At 42.9% G+C, this 18824-nt stretch overlaps 1 protein-coding gene across 1 annotated transcript in view; it reads left to right on the forward strand.

Moving 5' to 3' along the window:
* Positions 1 to 18824, forward strand: part of CPQ (carboxypeptidase Q) — a 537382-nt gene that overhangs the window by 403301 nt on the left and 115257 nt on the right. The window contains exon 6 of the mRNA XM_040432637.1: positions 13765 to 13856. Within this exon, the coding sequence (XP_040288571.1) occupies positions 13765 to 13856 (92 nt within the window). The remainder of the gene's footprint in view (positions 1 to 13764; positions 13857 to 18824) is intronic.

The following is an 18824-nucleotide window of genomic DNA, read 5'->3' on the forward strand; positions in this document are numbered from 1 at the left end:
TTATTGGTACCATTTTGTGGGACATACGCGTTTTTGATCACTTGGTGTTGCACCTTTTGTGATGCAAGGTGACAAAAATTGCTTGTTTTGACACAGTTTTTTTTTTTTTTTTTTACGGTGTTCACCCGAGGGGTTAGCTCATGTGATATTTTTATAGAGCTGGTTTTTACGGACGCGGCAATACCTAATATGTATACTTTTTTTTATTTGTTTCACTTTAACACAATAATAGCATTTTTGAAACCAAAAAAATGATGTTTTAGTGTCTCCATGTTCTAAGAGCTATAGTTTTTTTATTTTTTGAGAGATTTTCTTATGTAGGGGCTCATTTTTTGCGGGATGAGGTGACGGTTTTATTGGTACCATTTTGTGGGACATACGCGTTTTTGATCACTTGGTGTTGCACCTTTTGTGATGCAAGGTGACAAAAATTGCTTGTTTTGACACAGTTTTTTTTATTTATTTTTTACGGTGTTCATCCGAGGGGTTAGGTCATGTGATATTTTTATAGAGCTGGTTTTTACGGACGCGGCAATACTAAATATGTCTATTTTACTTTATTTTTTCTATTTTTAAATTTTTTTTTTTATTCCTAACTTGGGAACTTTTTTTTTTTTTACATGTGAAACTTTATTTTATTTTATTTTTTCAACCCTTTATTTTTTTTATTTTTTTTTACACTTTTCGTCCCCCATAAGGTCATACAAGACCTCTGGGGGACATTTGCTTCACTTTTTCTTTTTTTTTTCACAGTTGATTTCTCCTGTAACTGGGGCTGAGATAGTAGCCCCAGTTACAGGACAAATGCACCCCTATAGAGGCTGTACAGCAGCAATCCTGCGCTGTACAGCCTCAGAGCAGGGCTGATCGAGGTCTCTGAGAGACCTCACACAGCCCCTGCACTCTCCGGTCCCGGCGGTCACATGACCGCCGGGCCGGAACAGGAAGCGCTGTGCGCTTCCTGCTCTGCAGACACAGCGCTCGGTGAGCGCTGTGTCTGCAGCGATCGTGAAGGCAGGGACACCTGGGCACTGTCCCTGCCTTGTCTTAGGGTTGCCCTGCTGTCACTGACAGCGGGCAACCCGATCAGCAGCTGCACGATTAGCGTGCAGCTGCTATTTCTGACAGGACGTTTTAAAACGTGCTGTCAGAAATAGACGTCCACCCATAGGACGTTTATATCCTATGGGCGGACGTGAGGCGGTTAATAAATATATTGAAGAGAATAGGGCCCAATACTGACCCCTGAGGTACTCCACTAGTGACAGTGACCCAATCTGAGTATGTACCGTTAATAACCACCCTCTGTTTTCTATCATTGAGCCAGTTACTTACCCACTTACAGACGTTTTCTCCCAGTCCGAGCATTCTCATTTTATATACTAACCTTTTATGTGGAACAGTGTCAAATGCTTTGGAGAAGTCCAGATATACGACATCCATTGATTCGCCGCTGTCAAGTCTAGAACTTACCTCCTCATAGAAACTGATTAAATTAGTTTGACATGACCGATCCTTCACGAAGCCATGCTGATATGGCGTTATTTGCTTATTTCCGTTAAGATGTTCTAAGATAGCATCTTTCAGAAAACCTTCAAACAGTTTACCCACAACAGATGTTAAACTTACCGGCCTATAGTTTCCAGGCTCTGTTTTTGGACCCTTTTTGAATATTGGCACCACATTTGCTATGCGCCAATCCTGTGGAACATTCCCTGTCAGTAAAGAGTCTGCAAATATCAGAAATAAGGCTATGGCTAAGTCATGGCTATGACATTACTTAATTCCCTTAGGATACGGGGGTGTATGCCATCCGGTCCTGGCGATTTGTCTATTTTGATCTTTTTAAGTCGCTGTTGTACTTCTTCCTGGGTCAGACAGGACACTTTTAATGGGGAATTTATTTCAACATTCAGCATTTTATCTGACAGTTTATATTCCTCAGTGAATACACTTGAGAAAAAAATATTTAACAGCTTTGCTTTCTCCTCGTCGCTCTCTGCGACTCCCCCCTCCTTACTCTTTAAAGGGCCGACACCTTCAGATTTATACTTTTAAACATTTATATAATTGAAGAACATTTTAGGGTTAGTTTTACTCTCTTTGGCAATTAATCTCTCGGTCTCTAGTTTGGCCGCTTTTATTTGTTTTTTACATGTTCTGTTTTTTTCCTTATAGTTTTTCAGTGCTTCCGTGCCACCCTCCTGTTTTAGTGTTTTATATGCTTTCTTTTTGTCATTTATTGCTTTCTTTACAGTTCTGTTTATCCACATTGGTTTCTTTTTGTTCCTTAACCTTTTATTCCCATACGGTATGTACCTCTCACAATGAGATTTTAGGATGTTTTTAAAGATATCCCATTTTGTGGCTGTATTTTTATTTTTGAGGACTTTGTCCCAGTTAATTAGGCCTATGGCCTCTCTTAGTTGGCTAAATTTAGCTTTTTTGAAGTTTGGTATTTTTGTTCCTCCCTGTAGAAACGCTCTTTTGAATGATAATTGGAAGGTTATTACTTTATGGTCACTATTTCCCAGGTGTCCCCCAACCTGCACGTCTGTTGTTCTGTCAGGTCTATTGGTTAATACTAAGTCCAGTATGGCCGTCCCTCTAGTCGGGTCCTGAACCAGTTGGGAGAGGTAATTGTCTTTAGTTATTGCCAAAAATTCTTCTAATTTATGAGGAGGCACACACTTTCAATGCGTTAAAAAAAACAAAATACAGCGCTGAGTTACAGTTAGGAAAAACAGTCATGAAATTAACACACCAAACTGGTGCCAATGAAAAATAAAACATCCTACAAAATATGCCCTCCTTCAATGAGAATCTTTATTTTTTAAGAAACCTGATTAAACTTGATTTAACTTTATTTAAAGGATCACTAACTTTTCAAAAAGCTTTTCATATATCATAGCGACATATCAAAAGTTTAGATCAGTGGGGGTCTGAGCACTGGCTACATTGATGGAATATTAAAAAAGTTATGACTATCGGAATGCTGTGACAGAAAAATTAAAAATAAGCTTGGTCCTTAAGCGGTTAATACGTTAAAAATCTGTTTACAATTCGGGAATTGTTACATTTTTTGGATCCATCTTTAGCTCTCGCTGCATTTAAGAATGAATGATTTAATATACGAACATTTCCTTTTACTATATTAAAAATTACTGCTTGTAATAGCTTGCAGATGTGGTTACATTACATATTATCTCGGGGCAGGAACCTAAGATGAAATGTAATAGCATTCATTTTCTACATACTTTGTTAGGTCACTATTGTTTTTCATTTGGTAGACTCGGTGGAGATGAATGGTGAGTTTGTAGAAAAAAAAAATACTTTCATATGGTCATTTCCATATACTAGTCCTCATATCAGGGTGTTGGAGAGCTAGTGTCTCGAACCAGCGGGTGTGAACCCACTGTGCCAAGTGTCCTAACTCCTCTAAGGGCATTGTCTAAGTGAACCCCTCAATCTTCACAGTACCCCTGATGGTGGGGATAAACTTTCCCGAGGGGAACACCAGGTCGTTACCTCTTGAGGAGGATTGGCACACGAGGCAGCTGGTCCAGGCAGACCAGGAGGTACCTGATCAAGGTAAAAGAGGTACAGACGTAGTCAGCAGGCCGAGTCATAACCAGGAGCAACAGTGCAGGACCGAAGGATGAGGCAGAGGCGAACTCACAGGCAATAAATCAGGGCAGGCGGTACAGGTCAGGCAATCCGGTTCGGAAACAGGAGAGTCAAAGCAAGCAGGCAGGAATCAAACAGGTAGCGGAGTCCAGAAACACAAGCACAAGTCAGGTACACAGGAACACAAGCAGAGATAACAGTAACCTTAGCAGGATGCAAGGACCTTGACCCTGAAGCATCTGGGAAGGGGGCTGAGTCACTTATATATGTGCAGGAGGGCTAGGATTGGTCAGCAAGGTCACGTGATCTAACCCATAAAGCACAGGAAGTGACGCATGCCGGCCCTTAAGGAAGTGCTGCAGGGAACAAGCAGCAAGAATGCTGTGGCTAGGGCTGAAAGCAAACTGGAGCAGATCCCAGAACAACTGTACCTACACAGACAGAGCCCAGGACTGCAGCGGTGAATGGGAAGCGCAAGCAGCAGATCACCGCTGAACAGGGCGCCCAGGACCACGGCGGTAAGCAGGGGAACAGCGGCGCACAGCAGCCCCTGTTACAGCTAATATTCTGACCTACTGTATATACAGCTATCAAAAGATCAAGATATGGAAACTGGCTTTTGTAGGACTTGAACCCATCTGCCTGGAAATTTACATGATGGGGACTGGAAAAACCGCGAAGGAAGCCAGAATGGAGTAATGGGAGGTAGGTGATGTTTTTTTCAACAGCTCAAACAAATTGCAAAAATTGGGGACAGGCAAAAAATGCCAAAAAGCTGGATGAATGCTTTAATTAGCTATTCTCATCTTGACATTTAAACCAAAATCAACAGGTCCATATCCATAGGTCCACTTCTGAGACCTGCACCTACCTTGTAGATGGTAACCCCCAGACCCTGTGCCTGGGGTGTCCGAGCATGTGCGGTTCTCTCCAGTCATTTCTTTAGGAGTTGTTAAAAACAGCCCAGAACAACAGGAGAGACCGGCATTGGAAGATTGCTGGTTTAAAGACGCACCTATGAAACATTTATAGCATAACCAGTGGATATGCTATAAATGTTTAACATGCTATAGTGGATATGCTATAAATGTTCCCACTAGCATTTTTTGATTCCGACAGGCAGTTCCGGCAACAGAACTGCCTGCCGGATCCGGCAAGCCGTGTACAAACGGAAAGCTGTTTTTTCCGGATCCGTTAGACAGATCCGGTGAAATACCGGATTCATCTCATCTGGTAACATCCGGAATAACGGACCAGTATTTAAAGATCAAAAGCAAAAATAACTCATCCTATGTCCCGGCGCATGCGCAGACCGGAAAGCCGGATCCAGCGATGCAGAATTTTTGGAAACACTTGGTACCGGATCCGGCATTAATACATCTCTATGGAAATGAATGCTGGGTCCAGCAAATGCGCTATTGTTCCGTGATTTTGGCCGTAAAAATATTGCAGCATGCTGCGGTATTTTGTCCGGTCAAACACCGTACAAGGGACGGAACGGAAGACATCCTGACGCATACTGAACGGATTGCTTTCCATTCAGAATGCATTAGGACAAAACTGATGCGTTTTTTTCCGGTATTGAGACCCTTTATCGGATTTCAATACCGGAAAAGAATAACGCTAGTGTGAAAGTACCCTAAGGAGTTCTTCGTTTTTAGTTCTTAAAGTGGTTTTCTACTTTTGTTTCAAAATGTGAATTCAAAAGATTTGAGAATCAATTTGCTTACGCAGGCTAAGTGAATAAATATAATTATGAAGTGTGATTAAACATAAGATCACACAGATAAATTGCATACTAAATAATAAAAAGCCTAAATATGCAATATGGGATGATACTCTGCGATCATGCTATAACACATGGCTGTCTATCACATTATAACACATGACTGACACCACATGGAGTACAAGAGATAGGGCAAATCAATACTTACATCCTACCAAGGATGAAGTTCTAGGTGGAGTCTCCCGAATGTATGTGTGTCACAGAGTTTAAACCTTTTAGCCCCTCCTATTTGGTGCAGAATTCTCACACAATAGATTGGACACTTCTTGTCGCTTTTCAGCTTTGTACTTCGGGGACAGGATCAGTAGTCACCTTATTAGGGGGCAGGATTACAATGAATGGTAACTCCACTATTATAAAGCTGAAAGCACATAAGATGGGATCACATAATTCTTTAATTTTTTACCCCAAAGTGGGGAAAAGTGGAATTATTTTTTATGAAGTGAATGCTAAGGAACTCTTTCATTATGGAAGCACTTATTAGTACACAGGGGAGTAGTGAATATAGTGCTCCTGGTGCTGATAATACTTACCACTCCCTGGTCTTCTGCTGGTACCCACTGTGCTGTGTCCTGACTGCTTACAGCAGGAGTGGGGAACCTTTTTGCTGCCGAGGGCCATTTGGATATTTGTAACATCCTTTGCGGGCCATACAAAATTCTCAGCTTAAAAATTTGACTTCTGTATTTGGTCAAACATATAATTGACTTAGGGGTAATTTACAGTAATTGCGCTTCAATTTTAAAAAATCTAGAGCACTGTGTTTTTGCAGCACAAAATGGCGCCTGCACTAATTATATATTACATATAGTATAGGTGCCATTTTGACAACACATCGTCAAATTCTTTAGTTCTGAATGTTACACATTTAGTTCTTTATTTGGCATTAATGGCAGCCAAACTCATCCCAGGGGGGTCCAGAGAGGGGTTTACCCAGTTTTTACTCACCCTGCAACTGTCTCTGTGTTTGTCCCTTTCTCAGCCTCAGATCTTCCCCGACCTCCATCAGCCTCAAATCAGTTTCCTGTAAGACCTCCCAGCCTCAGATGTGACTCCCATCAGACCTCCCAGCCTCAGATTAAACCCCAATCAGACCCTCCCTAGCCTCAGATCAGACCCAGATCAGACCCCCCAGCCTCAGATCAGACCCCCCATCCTCAGATCAGACCCTCCTTAGCCTTAGATCAGACCCCCAGTTTCAGATCACACCCCGATCAGACCTCCCAGCCTCAGATCAGACCTCCCAGACTCAGATCAAACCCCCAATAGGCCCCCCAGCCTCAGATCAGACCCCCAGCCTCAAATCAGACACCCCCCCCACCTCAGATCAGCCTCAAACAGACCTCAGATCAGACATTTAAAATAAATAAATAAACTTACCTCTCCAGCTCCGGATGGCGCTGCCTCTTGGCAGATTCACTTACCCTCCCTGGTTGTCTTCCCACCGCTATGTACTGTGACCTAACAGCGCACAGCATCAGGTCGTAGTGCGCATCTACATGCACTACTTCCTGACACTGTATGTGTCAGGACACAGTGCGGGGCTGGAAGAAAGCCAGGAAAGGTGAGGACAACCAGTGCAGTTCTGTTCTCACTTACCTTGCGTCCCACATGCTAATGACCGCTTCCATAATGGAAGCAGTCATTAGCATTTTCACAATATGTTCTGGCAGGGGGCCACATGAAATTATCCCGTATGCGGCCCGTGGGCCGGAGGTTCCCCACCCCCGGCTTACAGGGTCAGAACGTAATGTACTATGACCTGCTGCTGTGCAATGTCAGGTCACAGTCCAACTCTGCTGGAAGAGCGTGCTGGATCTCCCGAGTGGTGGCGCCATTTGGAGCACGAGAGGCAAGTTCTTTCATTTATTTTATGTCTGATCTGAGGTCTGATGAAGATTGGGGGTCTGATCTTAGATCTGATGAGGCTTGGGGGTCTAATGAAGAATACGTTTTTCTTATTTTCATCCTCTAAAACCTAGGTGAGTCTTATGGCCAGGTGTGTCTTAAAAAGCAAAAAAAATGTTTTTTAAATTGGGCAATAAATCCCCTTTTAAATGGGTTATCTGAGAGTTTAATACTGATGACCCATCCTCAGGGAAGGGCATAAATATCTGGTTGGTGGGGGTCTGTCACCGGGCTCCCTACTGATCAGCTGTTTGAAGAAGCAGCAGTGCTCCAGTGAGAGCTGTGGCCTCCTCGCAACTTACCAAGCACAGAGCCGTCCATTACTTATCAGCTGTGCTGGTATTGCAGTCAAGGCACATTAACTTGAATGGGACTGAGCTGTACGTAGGCCGCGTGTCCGATGAATGTGACATAACATGGCCTAGGAAGAAGCTACGCCTCGCACTGGCCTCCTCAAACAGCTGATCGGCAGAGGTGCCGGGAGTCGGATGCACACTTATCAGATACTGATGACCTATCTTGAGGATAGGTCATCAATATTAAACAGACAACCCCTTTAAGAAGCAATGATTCAGGATGATGATAATGATACATACTGATATTATACAGTATTACACTTACTTTCCTTGTGTGGCTCATTTACAATTATGTATTGTGTATATAATAGCAGCATTTCTGTGCCATGGTGATAGACAATACCACATTGAATCCTAGGGTCATATAAACAGCCTCTCCCCGTGTGCTCATTAATCCATGTACCGTCCGCAGGACCGAGGATGAGGACAATATAACACTACTGCAAACCTATTGCTCATTTTATTGTGCATGTACCTGACATATAGCGCGCTGCAGGGTAGCCTGCCCAGAAATGTGCGGCAATTTCTTATAGCAAGCGCTAAGACAACTTAGGTATGTCTTCATTTCCAGCATGGGCTTGAAGCGAAGGAATACCTTTCATCAGTCATCTTGTCTTAGGAGCAATGGCGTCTATTAGATAGCAGTTCTGAGACCTGAAGATTTATACGGCACCACTTCCAATCTAGTGTTATTCCATATGTTATGTCTGTAGGGATAGCTTACTACACAGCATAGACAGATATCTGGTATGATTTATAGCAGGATATTTACTATGCCTCCCTCCTTTATTCTTGCACTTTGGTCGACCTCGGCATCTTCCGGCTTTGTATATATCTCTTTAACAAGCGACCGATATCCAAAAAGCAACACACTATGATATAAGATAGACTATCCAACTATGTCATTGTATTAATTAAAATTGACCTGTCACCCCGATAGAAACCATCAGTGGTGCCTTGAAGACATCACATATGAAATGGCCTTGTTAAAAGAAAATGTAGAAACGGTCTTGCTATTATATGCCATTCTTTACATACCATTGTGAAGGGGCAAAGGGCGGACATTTTTCCTTTGCAATCATAATTCCTTTCACTGTAGACACACATGGGGATCTCATTATTATATATTGTATTTCAGCAGAGTGTTTGGGGTACAGAGGAGTAAAAGCCTCTGTAATATTTCCACGTAAACTTGGCTGTAGTCTCATATCACTCGTCCTTTTTACTGGGGCTTTTACATGCACTGCTCTCAATTTGCAGCTTTGTAGGTAAACTCTATATGTACAGTAAGTACACTTTGCATATTACTGGTCCCATACACTGTTATCCCTGGCCTTACATATCATACATCATCATCCTAGACCCTGTATATCAGCCTAGGCCCTACACATCACTCATGGTCAGCCTAGGCCCTAAACATCATTAGCCTAGGCCCTGTACATCACTCATGATTAGCCTAGGCACTATACATCACTCATTACCAGCCTCGGCCCTGTACACCACTTATTACCAGTCTTGGCCCTACACATCACTCATGATTAGCCTAGGCCCTGTACATCACTCATGATTAGCCTAGGCACTATGCATCACTCATGATTAGCCTAGGCACTATACATCACTCATTACCAGCCTCGGCCCTGTACACCACTTATTATCAGTCTTGGCCCTACACATCACTCATGATCAGCCTAGGCCCTACACATCACACATCATTAGCCTAGGCCCTATACATCACTCATGATTAGCCTAGGCACTATGCATCACTCATTACCAGCCTCGGCCCTATACACCACTTATTACCAGCCTCAGGCCCTATACACCACTTATTACCAGCCTCAGGCCCTATACACCGCTTATTACCAGCCTCGGCCCTACACATCACTCATGATCAGCTTAGACCCTACACATCACTCATGATCAACATAGGCCCTACACATCATTAGCCTAGGCCCTACACATCACACATCATTAGCCTAGGCCCTACACATCACACATCATTAGCCTAGGCCCTACACATCACTCATGACCAGCCTAGGCCCTACACATCACTCATGATCAGCTTAGGCCCTACACATCACACATCATTAGGGCATGCATCATTTTTAGAGATTCCTCTCATCCTGCCAATAAACTCTTCGTTACTTCCTTCAAGAAAGCGCGACAGGAACCTTCAGACTAAAGCCAGCAGGTTTAGAAACAGTTTCTTCCACACAGCTGTCACCCTACTGAACTCAGTTCCCTGCTGAACCCTATCATCCATACTCACTTAACCCTCTACACTCCTCCTCCCTCCATCCCTTCCTATGACCATGATCATGACTTTCATTCATTCATTCTCAACATTCACGGTATGTTCATATTGGATAATGCTATAGTTGGGACACTGTCACAGCATAAGTCTCTGCTATAGTACGTACTTACACTACATTGTTCACTATTACAGTCTGTCCATAGCGCTACTCTTCCACTTCTGGAGCTATATTCATAGCATTCTGCAGATCTGTTTACTATACATCTGAAAATTTGTATATGTAGCACATCTGTATAACTGTTCATAGTACATCTGTATATTCGCCGTCTGTATAGCAATAGTTATACAGTTTATCTGTATATCTGTTGTGGGGTGTTGCTCTGGTAGACAGGATTAGCGGACGCAGTATAGAGGCAACAACAAGTTCTTTAGATCAAACAGTTCACTGTTTTATTCACACTTTAGGCAAGTGACAAAACAAGCAGTCATAAACCAGCAAAAAGTCACCTTGCTGTGTTGGTTGTAATTCACACCATGCAGGAATTCTGCTTCAAAGAGTCCTTGCTGATAGCAGCACCAACCTGTTTTCATGCCAAACAGGTAGCAAGCCTTCATCCAGACACAAGGCTCCCAGATTCCATCACAGAGACCTCACTTCTGAGCCCAGCTGTCTATTTAAGGACAGCCAGGTGCTTCCAAAACCCGGACCGGCACTTAAAATCCTGTCCGGTATTTGACCTCATCTGGCTGTAAATCAGCCCAGCAGCACATGCTGGGAGGAAAATACCTGTTTTCCCAGACAAAACCTCTCGCTGTGTCACACTGTGTGTGTGTGTATATATATATATATATATATATATATACATACACATCAGCACATCTGTATATATGTATACATCAGTACATCTGTATATTTGCTCTCTATATAGCAATATAAACACCTGTATACTTAACTTATTTGTACATAATCTATACATAAATATTCCTACTTTCTACACTATCCTTATTTGTATATAAAATGTTTTTATTGCACTGCTGCCCTTTGCACTTCTGATTTGATGCAAACTGTATTTCCTTACCCTGTACCTTACATGTGTAATGACAATAAAGTTGAATCAAATCAAATCATTAGCCTAGGCCCTGTACATCACACATTATCAACCTAGGCCCTATACATCACACATTATTAGCCTAGGCCCTATACATCACACATTATCAGCCTAGGCCCTATGCATCAAACATTATCAACCTAGAACCTAAGCATCACTCATTATCAGCCTAGACCCTAAGCATCACTCATTTCTCCAGTCGTGGCCAAAAGTTTTGAGAATGACAAAAATATTAGTTTTCACAAAGTTTGCTGCTAAACTGCTTTTAGATCTTTGTTTCAGTTGTTTCTGTGATGTAGTGAAATATAATTACACGCACTTCATACGTTTCAAAGGCTTTTATCGACAATTACATGACATTTATGTAAAGAGTCAGTATTTGCAGTGTTGGCCCTTCTTTTTCAGGACCTCTGCAATTCGACTGGGCATGCTCTCAATCAACTTCTGGGCCAATTCCTGACTGATAGCAACCCATTCTTTCATAATCACTTCTTGGAGTTTGTCAGAATTAGTGGGTTTTTGTTTGTCCACCCACCTCTTGAGGATTGACCACAAGTTCTCAATGGGATTAAGATCTGGGGAGTTTCCAGGCCATGGACCCAAAATGTCAACGTTTTGGTCCCCGAGACACTTAGTTATCACTTTTGCCTTATGGCACGGTGCTCCATCGTGCTGGAAAATGCATTGTTCTTCACCAAACTGTTGTTGGATTGTTGGAAGAAGTTGCTGTTGGAGGGTGTTTTGGTACCATTCTTTATTCATGGCTGTGTTTTTGGGCAAAATTGTGAGTGAGGCCACTCCCTTGGATGAGAAGCAACCCCACACATGAATGGTCTCAGGATGCTTTACTGTTGGCATAACACAGGACTGATGGTAGCGCTCACCTTTTCTTCTCCGGACAAGCCTTTTTCTAGATGCCCCAAACAATCGGAAAGAGGCTTCATTGGAGAATATGACTTTGCCCCAGTCCTCAGCAGTCCATTCACCATACTTTCTGCAGAATCTGTCCCTGATGTTTTTTTTGGAGAGAAGTGGCTTCTTTGCTGCCCTTCTTGACACCAGGCCATCTTCCAAAAGTCTTCGCCTCACTGTGCGTGCAGATGCGCTCACACCTGCCTGCTGCCCTTCCTGAGCAAGCTCTGCACTGGTGGCACTCCGATCCCGCAGCTGAATCCTCTTTAGGAGACGATCCTGGTGCTTGCTGGACTTTCTTGTACGCCCTGAAGCCTTCTTAACAAGAATTGAACCTCTTTCCTTGAAGTTCTTGATGATTCTATAAATTGTTGATTGAGGTGCAATCTTAGTAGCCACAATATCCTTGCCTGTGAAGCCATTTTTATGCAATGCAATGATGGCTGCACACGTTTCTTTGCAGGTCACCATGGTTAACAATGGAAGAACAATGATTTCAAGCATCACCCTCCTTTTAACATGTCAAGTCTGCCATTTTAACCCAATCAGCCTGACATAATGATCTCCAGCCTTGTGCTCGTCAACATTCTCACCTGAGTTAACAAGACGATTACTGAAATGATCTCAGCAGGTCCTTTAATGACAGCAATGAAATGCAGTGGAAAGGATTTTTGGGATTAAGTTAATTTTCATGGCACAGAAGGACTATGCAATTCATCTGATCACTCTTCATAACATTCTGGAGTATATGCAAATTGCTATTATAAAAACTTAAGCAGCAACTTTTCCAATTTCCAATCTTTATCTAATTCTCAAAACTTTTGGCCACGACTGTATGCCCCCTATACTTAATGGCATATGTTCTTTACCTCCTGTATATAGTGCCATATGTTCTGCTCCCACTGTATATAGTGCAACATATTCTTTACTCCCTCTATATAGTGCCACAGACTGTGCCCCTATATAAAGTGCCATGTGTTCTATGCCCTGTGCCTCATGCTCTGTTCGCCCCTGTATATAGTGCCACACATTTTGTGCCCCCTGTATATAGAGCCATACATTCTGTCTTCACACACTCTGTATAGAGATACTCACTGTCCCCGATCCCATATTTTCATCCTGATCTGTTCAGGCCTGTTCCTGTAGGACGTCATAGGTGACCCGATGACATCATTCTGCTGCCTGCAAGACAAAAATTGGCAATAGTAGGACAGGGAACTAATAGATCCTTTGTATCGCTAGCACTGTGACAGCTGCTAAATTGTCCTGGGGACATGGATATCAATAAAGCGGTTTTCAAGGAATAAGCATTTATATTCCATTAAACATGTCCTGGCCACACTAACATATATATAATATGATTTTATTACCTATTTTGCCCCGTTTTCTTGCTTTACAAACCAGTCATGTGACCTGGTTTGTTGTCTTGCTGGTATGCAGGGGAGGCCTGTGTCCAGGCGCCCAGGAGAGGGAGCCCAAAACCTTGATGCTTCCTGGAAGAATTGACATATCTGCATTATCTTTGACCTTGGGCCCTATTGAACGTAGCCACAGTTGGCAAACCACCAGTCCATGCAAATCTTATAATACATCAGACTCAATATTGCGCATCACAAACTCATAACCGAGTTGTCTTCGACCTTGTCCTTTTCTTTACAGTGTACTTTCATACTTCCAAATGATGTCCTGCTTGTGTTGCATATTGTTCCTATCACTAGCATTTGTCTTCGAGGAGCCATACAGCTGTCAGTATCACCCCAGGTTCATGTTCCAAAGATGATGGTTATAAATCAAAGTATTTCTTTCATTTCTTAGGTCTACGTCCTAAAAGAACAATTCGCCTGGTGCTATGGACTGGAGAAGAACAAGGAGGAGTTGGCGCGAGTCAGTATTATGATATGCACAAGGTAAGGGGTCATGTCTGTACAGTTTTGCTGTGTGACAATGTGCTGTTTGTGAATTTTCTATAAAATTTAAAAAATTTGGTTAAATATTTGTTGCCTGCGATGGAGTTCCTGCAATGAAAGTGTATATTACGTTTATTGTATATTCACATTCTAGCTCCGAAAGCCCCCAATGAACAGCTATGGATAAACATTATTATTAAAGGGGTTGTCTGAGTGTTTAATACGGATGACCTGTTCCCAGGATATGTCATCAATATGTGATGGGTGAGGGTCTGATTCATAGCACCTCCACCAATCATCTGTCTCAGGAGACCCCGTCGTTGCAGTGACCACCACGCCCTCCTTGCGGCTTGCCAAGCACAGTGCTGTCCATTGGATACCAGCTGTGATTGGCATTGCAGCTCAGCCCCATCCATTTGAATGGGACTGAGCTGTGTCAAGGCCATGTGACCGATGACTGTGGCATCATTGACCTAGGAAGAGGCTGACGCACTCCGGTGCTGATCAGCAGGGGTGCCGGGAGTTGGACCCCCATTATTCACTTATGACCTATCCTGAGGATAGATAATCCGTATAAACACTTGAAAAACCCCTTTAATGGGGATATGAGCAGCCTATGTACTGACACAAGCATGTTTTATATGCTTGCATGAAACATGCTATTCTGTTCCTTGTGAATCCACTTTTGGCTTTGAGTGAAAATCATGCAGCAAAATGTGCCCTAATGGTTTTCAATCACATACAATTATAGGGTCCTTTGCCCACTTGCACAGGTAATTTAAGTGATACATTGGCACTTGAAATGCACAGTACATAGCATGTTTATATCTATGCAATGCTAATAGGGTTCCGTTTTGGATATCTTACATAAAGGTTCAGGATACTGATGGTTTATCAGGGGAGGGCGCTCTGACTATTTGCTCTCTCACTAGGGTCCGGATAATGAGAAAAGCCATCAGTATCAAATCGGAGGGGTGTGACTCTTTGCACTCCCTCCAATCAGCTGATTGAAGGGGCCACTGCTTCTTCATTGCTTACCTCAGTCAGTCTATCTGTACACTGTCTAATTTAAAGAGGTGGTGCAGAATTTTGAAGCTTTACCCTATTAAAGAGAACAAAAGAAGCTGCAATACCCTATACCGCCACTACGGTGTGCGAAGTAAAAGGTGAAGATTGAGCAGTGCTACAGCCCCTTCAAACAACCGATCAGTAGGAATGATGACAGTCGGGTCCACACTGATCTGATATTGATGGCCTATCCTGAATATAGACTAGCAATATATTTAACCTAGAAAATCCCTATAGAGGGCTTTCCCACGAAATGCAATCACCTATCTTGACCAGTCTCTAGAACAAAGGATTCCCTTGATCCTTCTTACCCAGAAGACCAAGGTAAGTAGGACTCTGAGTCTGATATAAACAGTCCTCAGTGATGGGCTCCAAAGTCATCTCCTAAAGGGGTTGTCTTCTGCTAAGACTTTGGAGACCAAAATTGTAACAGAGGATGCACCCATCAGAGGATCCTTTGGTACTCTGGTGGACCATGCTGACGCTGCTGGTGACTACTGAGAGCCACAAGGTACTAAGGTGAATTATGTCTCAGTGATGTCACCTTAAAGAGCCCTAAAGTCTTATGGGAGCACGTTTGGCACGGGCACTGTACAGGGATGTAGCTCACCGAACTAAGTGCCTGGCATGTCATTCTTAACGGTGGGATTGGGGCAAAGCGGGCAGGGAGTGTAGCCTCTGGGTGGAATGACACCACCTTTGTTGCACCCACATGCTCATTTACATATTATAAAATATTGTTTTTCTACACATTGAACCCACATAAAGTAATGGGAATAAAAGCATTACATTCAGCTGACAAGTGCACATCTTGCATGTCTGCTGGATTAATGCTCATAAACCTGGTGACAGATGCCCTTTAAAGAATTAGTTGACCTTCAAGATAAAAATGGTCTTCAAAAATATTCAAAGTACTGGAGATTTGTATTACCTGTCTTATTACAGTAGCCTTTGACTCGATTGAGCTGTAAATTGGTAAAATGTTGGTATGCCAGCTCAGTGGAGTTATTAAAATGACAAGTCACCCAGGCATAATTTTAATCTACATTTTACCTGGAATTTTCCCCAAATAATAACTAATTAAATAAGCTGAGATGAGTAATGTCATGAAGAAGGCATAAAGCTGTGTCGGATTTGTTTCCCATGTAGGAATGTTGTTGGCTGCACATTTTGGGTGGTGTCATTGCCCCGTTGTTCCTCGCCAAAGCGCAGTTACAGAGAGACTTGCTGTTTCTAAGAAACATGATGTACATAGAAATGAAACTGCAAATGGTTTTCTGTTCTAAATCACAGACTGTTTATAAGAGCTCACACAGCGCTAAGAGAAGAGACTAACAATGTGATATACAGAAGGTCTAACATCTCCAGAGTCGTGCTCAAAGCATAAGCTCTAAAGCAAACATTGCACTGTATCCTTCCTTAGCAATTCCCTTTTGACAAGATTCCATGATTATTTTTTTTTAGCACTCATCATCTCCTGTTCAAGTGGCTACAGAGTTGCATGATATAGTCATTGATCTGATGATGACCAGTACAAAAATGTTTACAGTTCTTACACTAACCAACAATGATGTTCTCCATAGTGATGCACACAGAGCAGCCTCTTAGAAGGGCCAGCAGATGTCGGCCATTGGTGCTCAGTCCATGTCTGAGTACCTTAGATTATTTGAACCTTCTCAGAACGTTCACCCGTGTTTTTGCCATACATGGTCTATAAGACGGGGGCAGCCTTTCCTTGTTTTGATGGAATTAAGGTGCACCTCAATTTTATTTGAAATGTTCTCGTTGTTTTGAATGATGTTCAATTGTATACGCACACAGGTGTTGCCTATTTTTGCGATCGAGAATTACATACCCCATATGGGGTTAACCTCACGCTCCTCCTTAAGTAGGCTGGCACACCTGTTTGCGTCATCCAGGTAGCCGGAAGAAGCACAAGTGTGCGAAACGGCCGTCGCTGCCGTACACCGCTCAGGCGGTTGTGATCTCAAGTAAATGGTTGTCCGCCCCAGCCCTGTTTGTGCACGTACCAGTAATCACAATAAAGAAATGGAACGTTGATATTCTGCAATTGGTGAGTGCCGCAGATTTTCTTACTCGTTGGTACATCACAACACTAGACATAACAACACACCCTGTACATAAACCCTCACCAAACATATACAAGGGAAGGAAGGGGAAAATACATAAGGATGACATTGGAAGACCTCGATGTCTAAATAGGTGGACCTCACACTGGAAGGATAGAATATCCAGGGCAGGAGCATAGCTCCAGCACACACCAAGGCTGGAGAACTACTGACCTCAGGATCACAGCACCAGATTAAGAAGAGCCAAGAGGCCACACCCAGAACACACCTAGCCAGGAAGTTTACCCCTCCAGTACCAGACAGGGAAAGAACCAGAAGAAGGAGGAAAGCATAAACATGCTGCACCACAACGCGTTGCCCCTGGCAACCAGCATGCATGGCTAATGTGTCACGGCACACAACAACAAGACTGTGACTCAGCCTTGACAATGACACTGTCCAAAGACATATCTATTACATATTTTGTATTTTGATGGTTTATTGGCGTGTGGTCTATTGCAGAACTGGTGACTTGAATTCTACTCAGTCAGGGTAGGAAAGAGCTTTCATCATGCCTATCTTCAGCTAACACCAGAGTGTTTTTTTGCTGATATCAGAAGAGCAGTAAGAATAGCAGTCAAAATAACTGTTTGAGTGTAAAACAGGGCCAAGACTGGGTTCACATCTGCTCTTTTAACTCCGGCAGTCTGTTCCAGCAAAGGCACAAACTCCCGGAGTTCAGCGTATCTGGCATAGCCGGATACCACCGTGCACCTCCATATCCTCATTTATTGTATTTAGATCCGGGGGAGTCCGGACATTTTCCGTCATATATGCCAGCTTTCGAATGGACAAAAAATGCTGCATCTACATAATATTCTTTGTCTACCGGAGTTAAAAGGGCAGATGTGAACCCAGCCTAAGGCTGACCAGACACTTTAGCTATTGAGACATTGTCATGCCTTGCCCTGTGAATGTGCGGAGATCTGTCAGACTAGCTGCACATGTCTGACTTCTCTGTTTGTTTTGATTTGTGTTTGAGCTGGATCCACCTTCCCTCAGGTGTACTGGGTTTCATTGTTAGTGAGGCTATTTATCCTTCCTTCCCCCAGTGGCCTGTGCAGGTTATAGTTCTTTCCTAGGTCTCTAGGGAGACGCTTGCTTCCTCCTGGTTTGAAGAAGCAGGTTGCCTCTTCCCTTTTCCCTGCTGCTCAGGGTTTGCCCAGGGTATTTAGGTTTAGGCACGAGGGCATGTGCATATCCACCATTATGGTATGCACATGGGCACAGCAGTTTAGGGAAAGCTTTTAGGGATCGCTAGGAGGTGACCCTTTTCTCCCTAGCTTTTGGGCCTAGTCATTTGTTCTGTTTGTTTTCCCGTGTTTGGTTATTTCCCCGCTTACCTACCTATCGTGACAGACATTCAGCCAAAGTATTTCTATTCAGCTGTACTATACAAATTTCATTTGCCACATCTGTATCAGAAATGTATTTTTTGTCACCTTACATCACTAAATGTGCAACACCAAGCGATCAAAAAGGCGTATGCCCCCCAGAATAGTACCAATATAACCATTACCTCATCCCGCAAAAAATGAGCCCCTACCTAAGACAATCGCTAAAAAAAAACAAAAAACTTTGGCTCTCATACTATGGAAAAAATGCTTTTATTGTGTTAAATGTAAAAAAATAAATAAAAGGAGACATATTAGGTATCGCCGCGTCCGTAACAACCTGATATATAAAAATACCACATGACCTAACCCCTCAGATGAACACCGTAAAAAAGATAAAATAAAAACGGTGTCAAAAAAGCCATTTTTTATCAACT

This window comes from Bufo bufo, chromosome 5 (assembly GCF_905171765.1).
Source record: "Bufo bufo chromosome 5, aBufBuf1.1, whole genome shotgun sequence".
Taxonomy (NCBI): domain Eukaryota; kingdom Metazoa; phylum Chordata; class Amphibia; order Anura; family Bufonidae; genus Bufo; species Bufo bufo.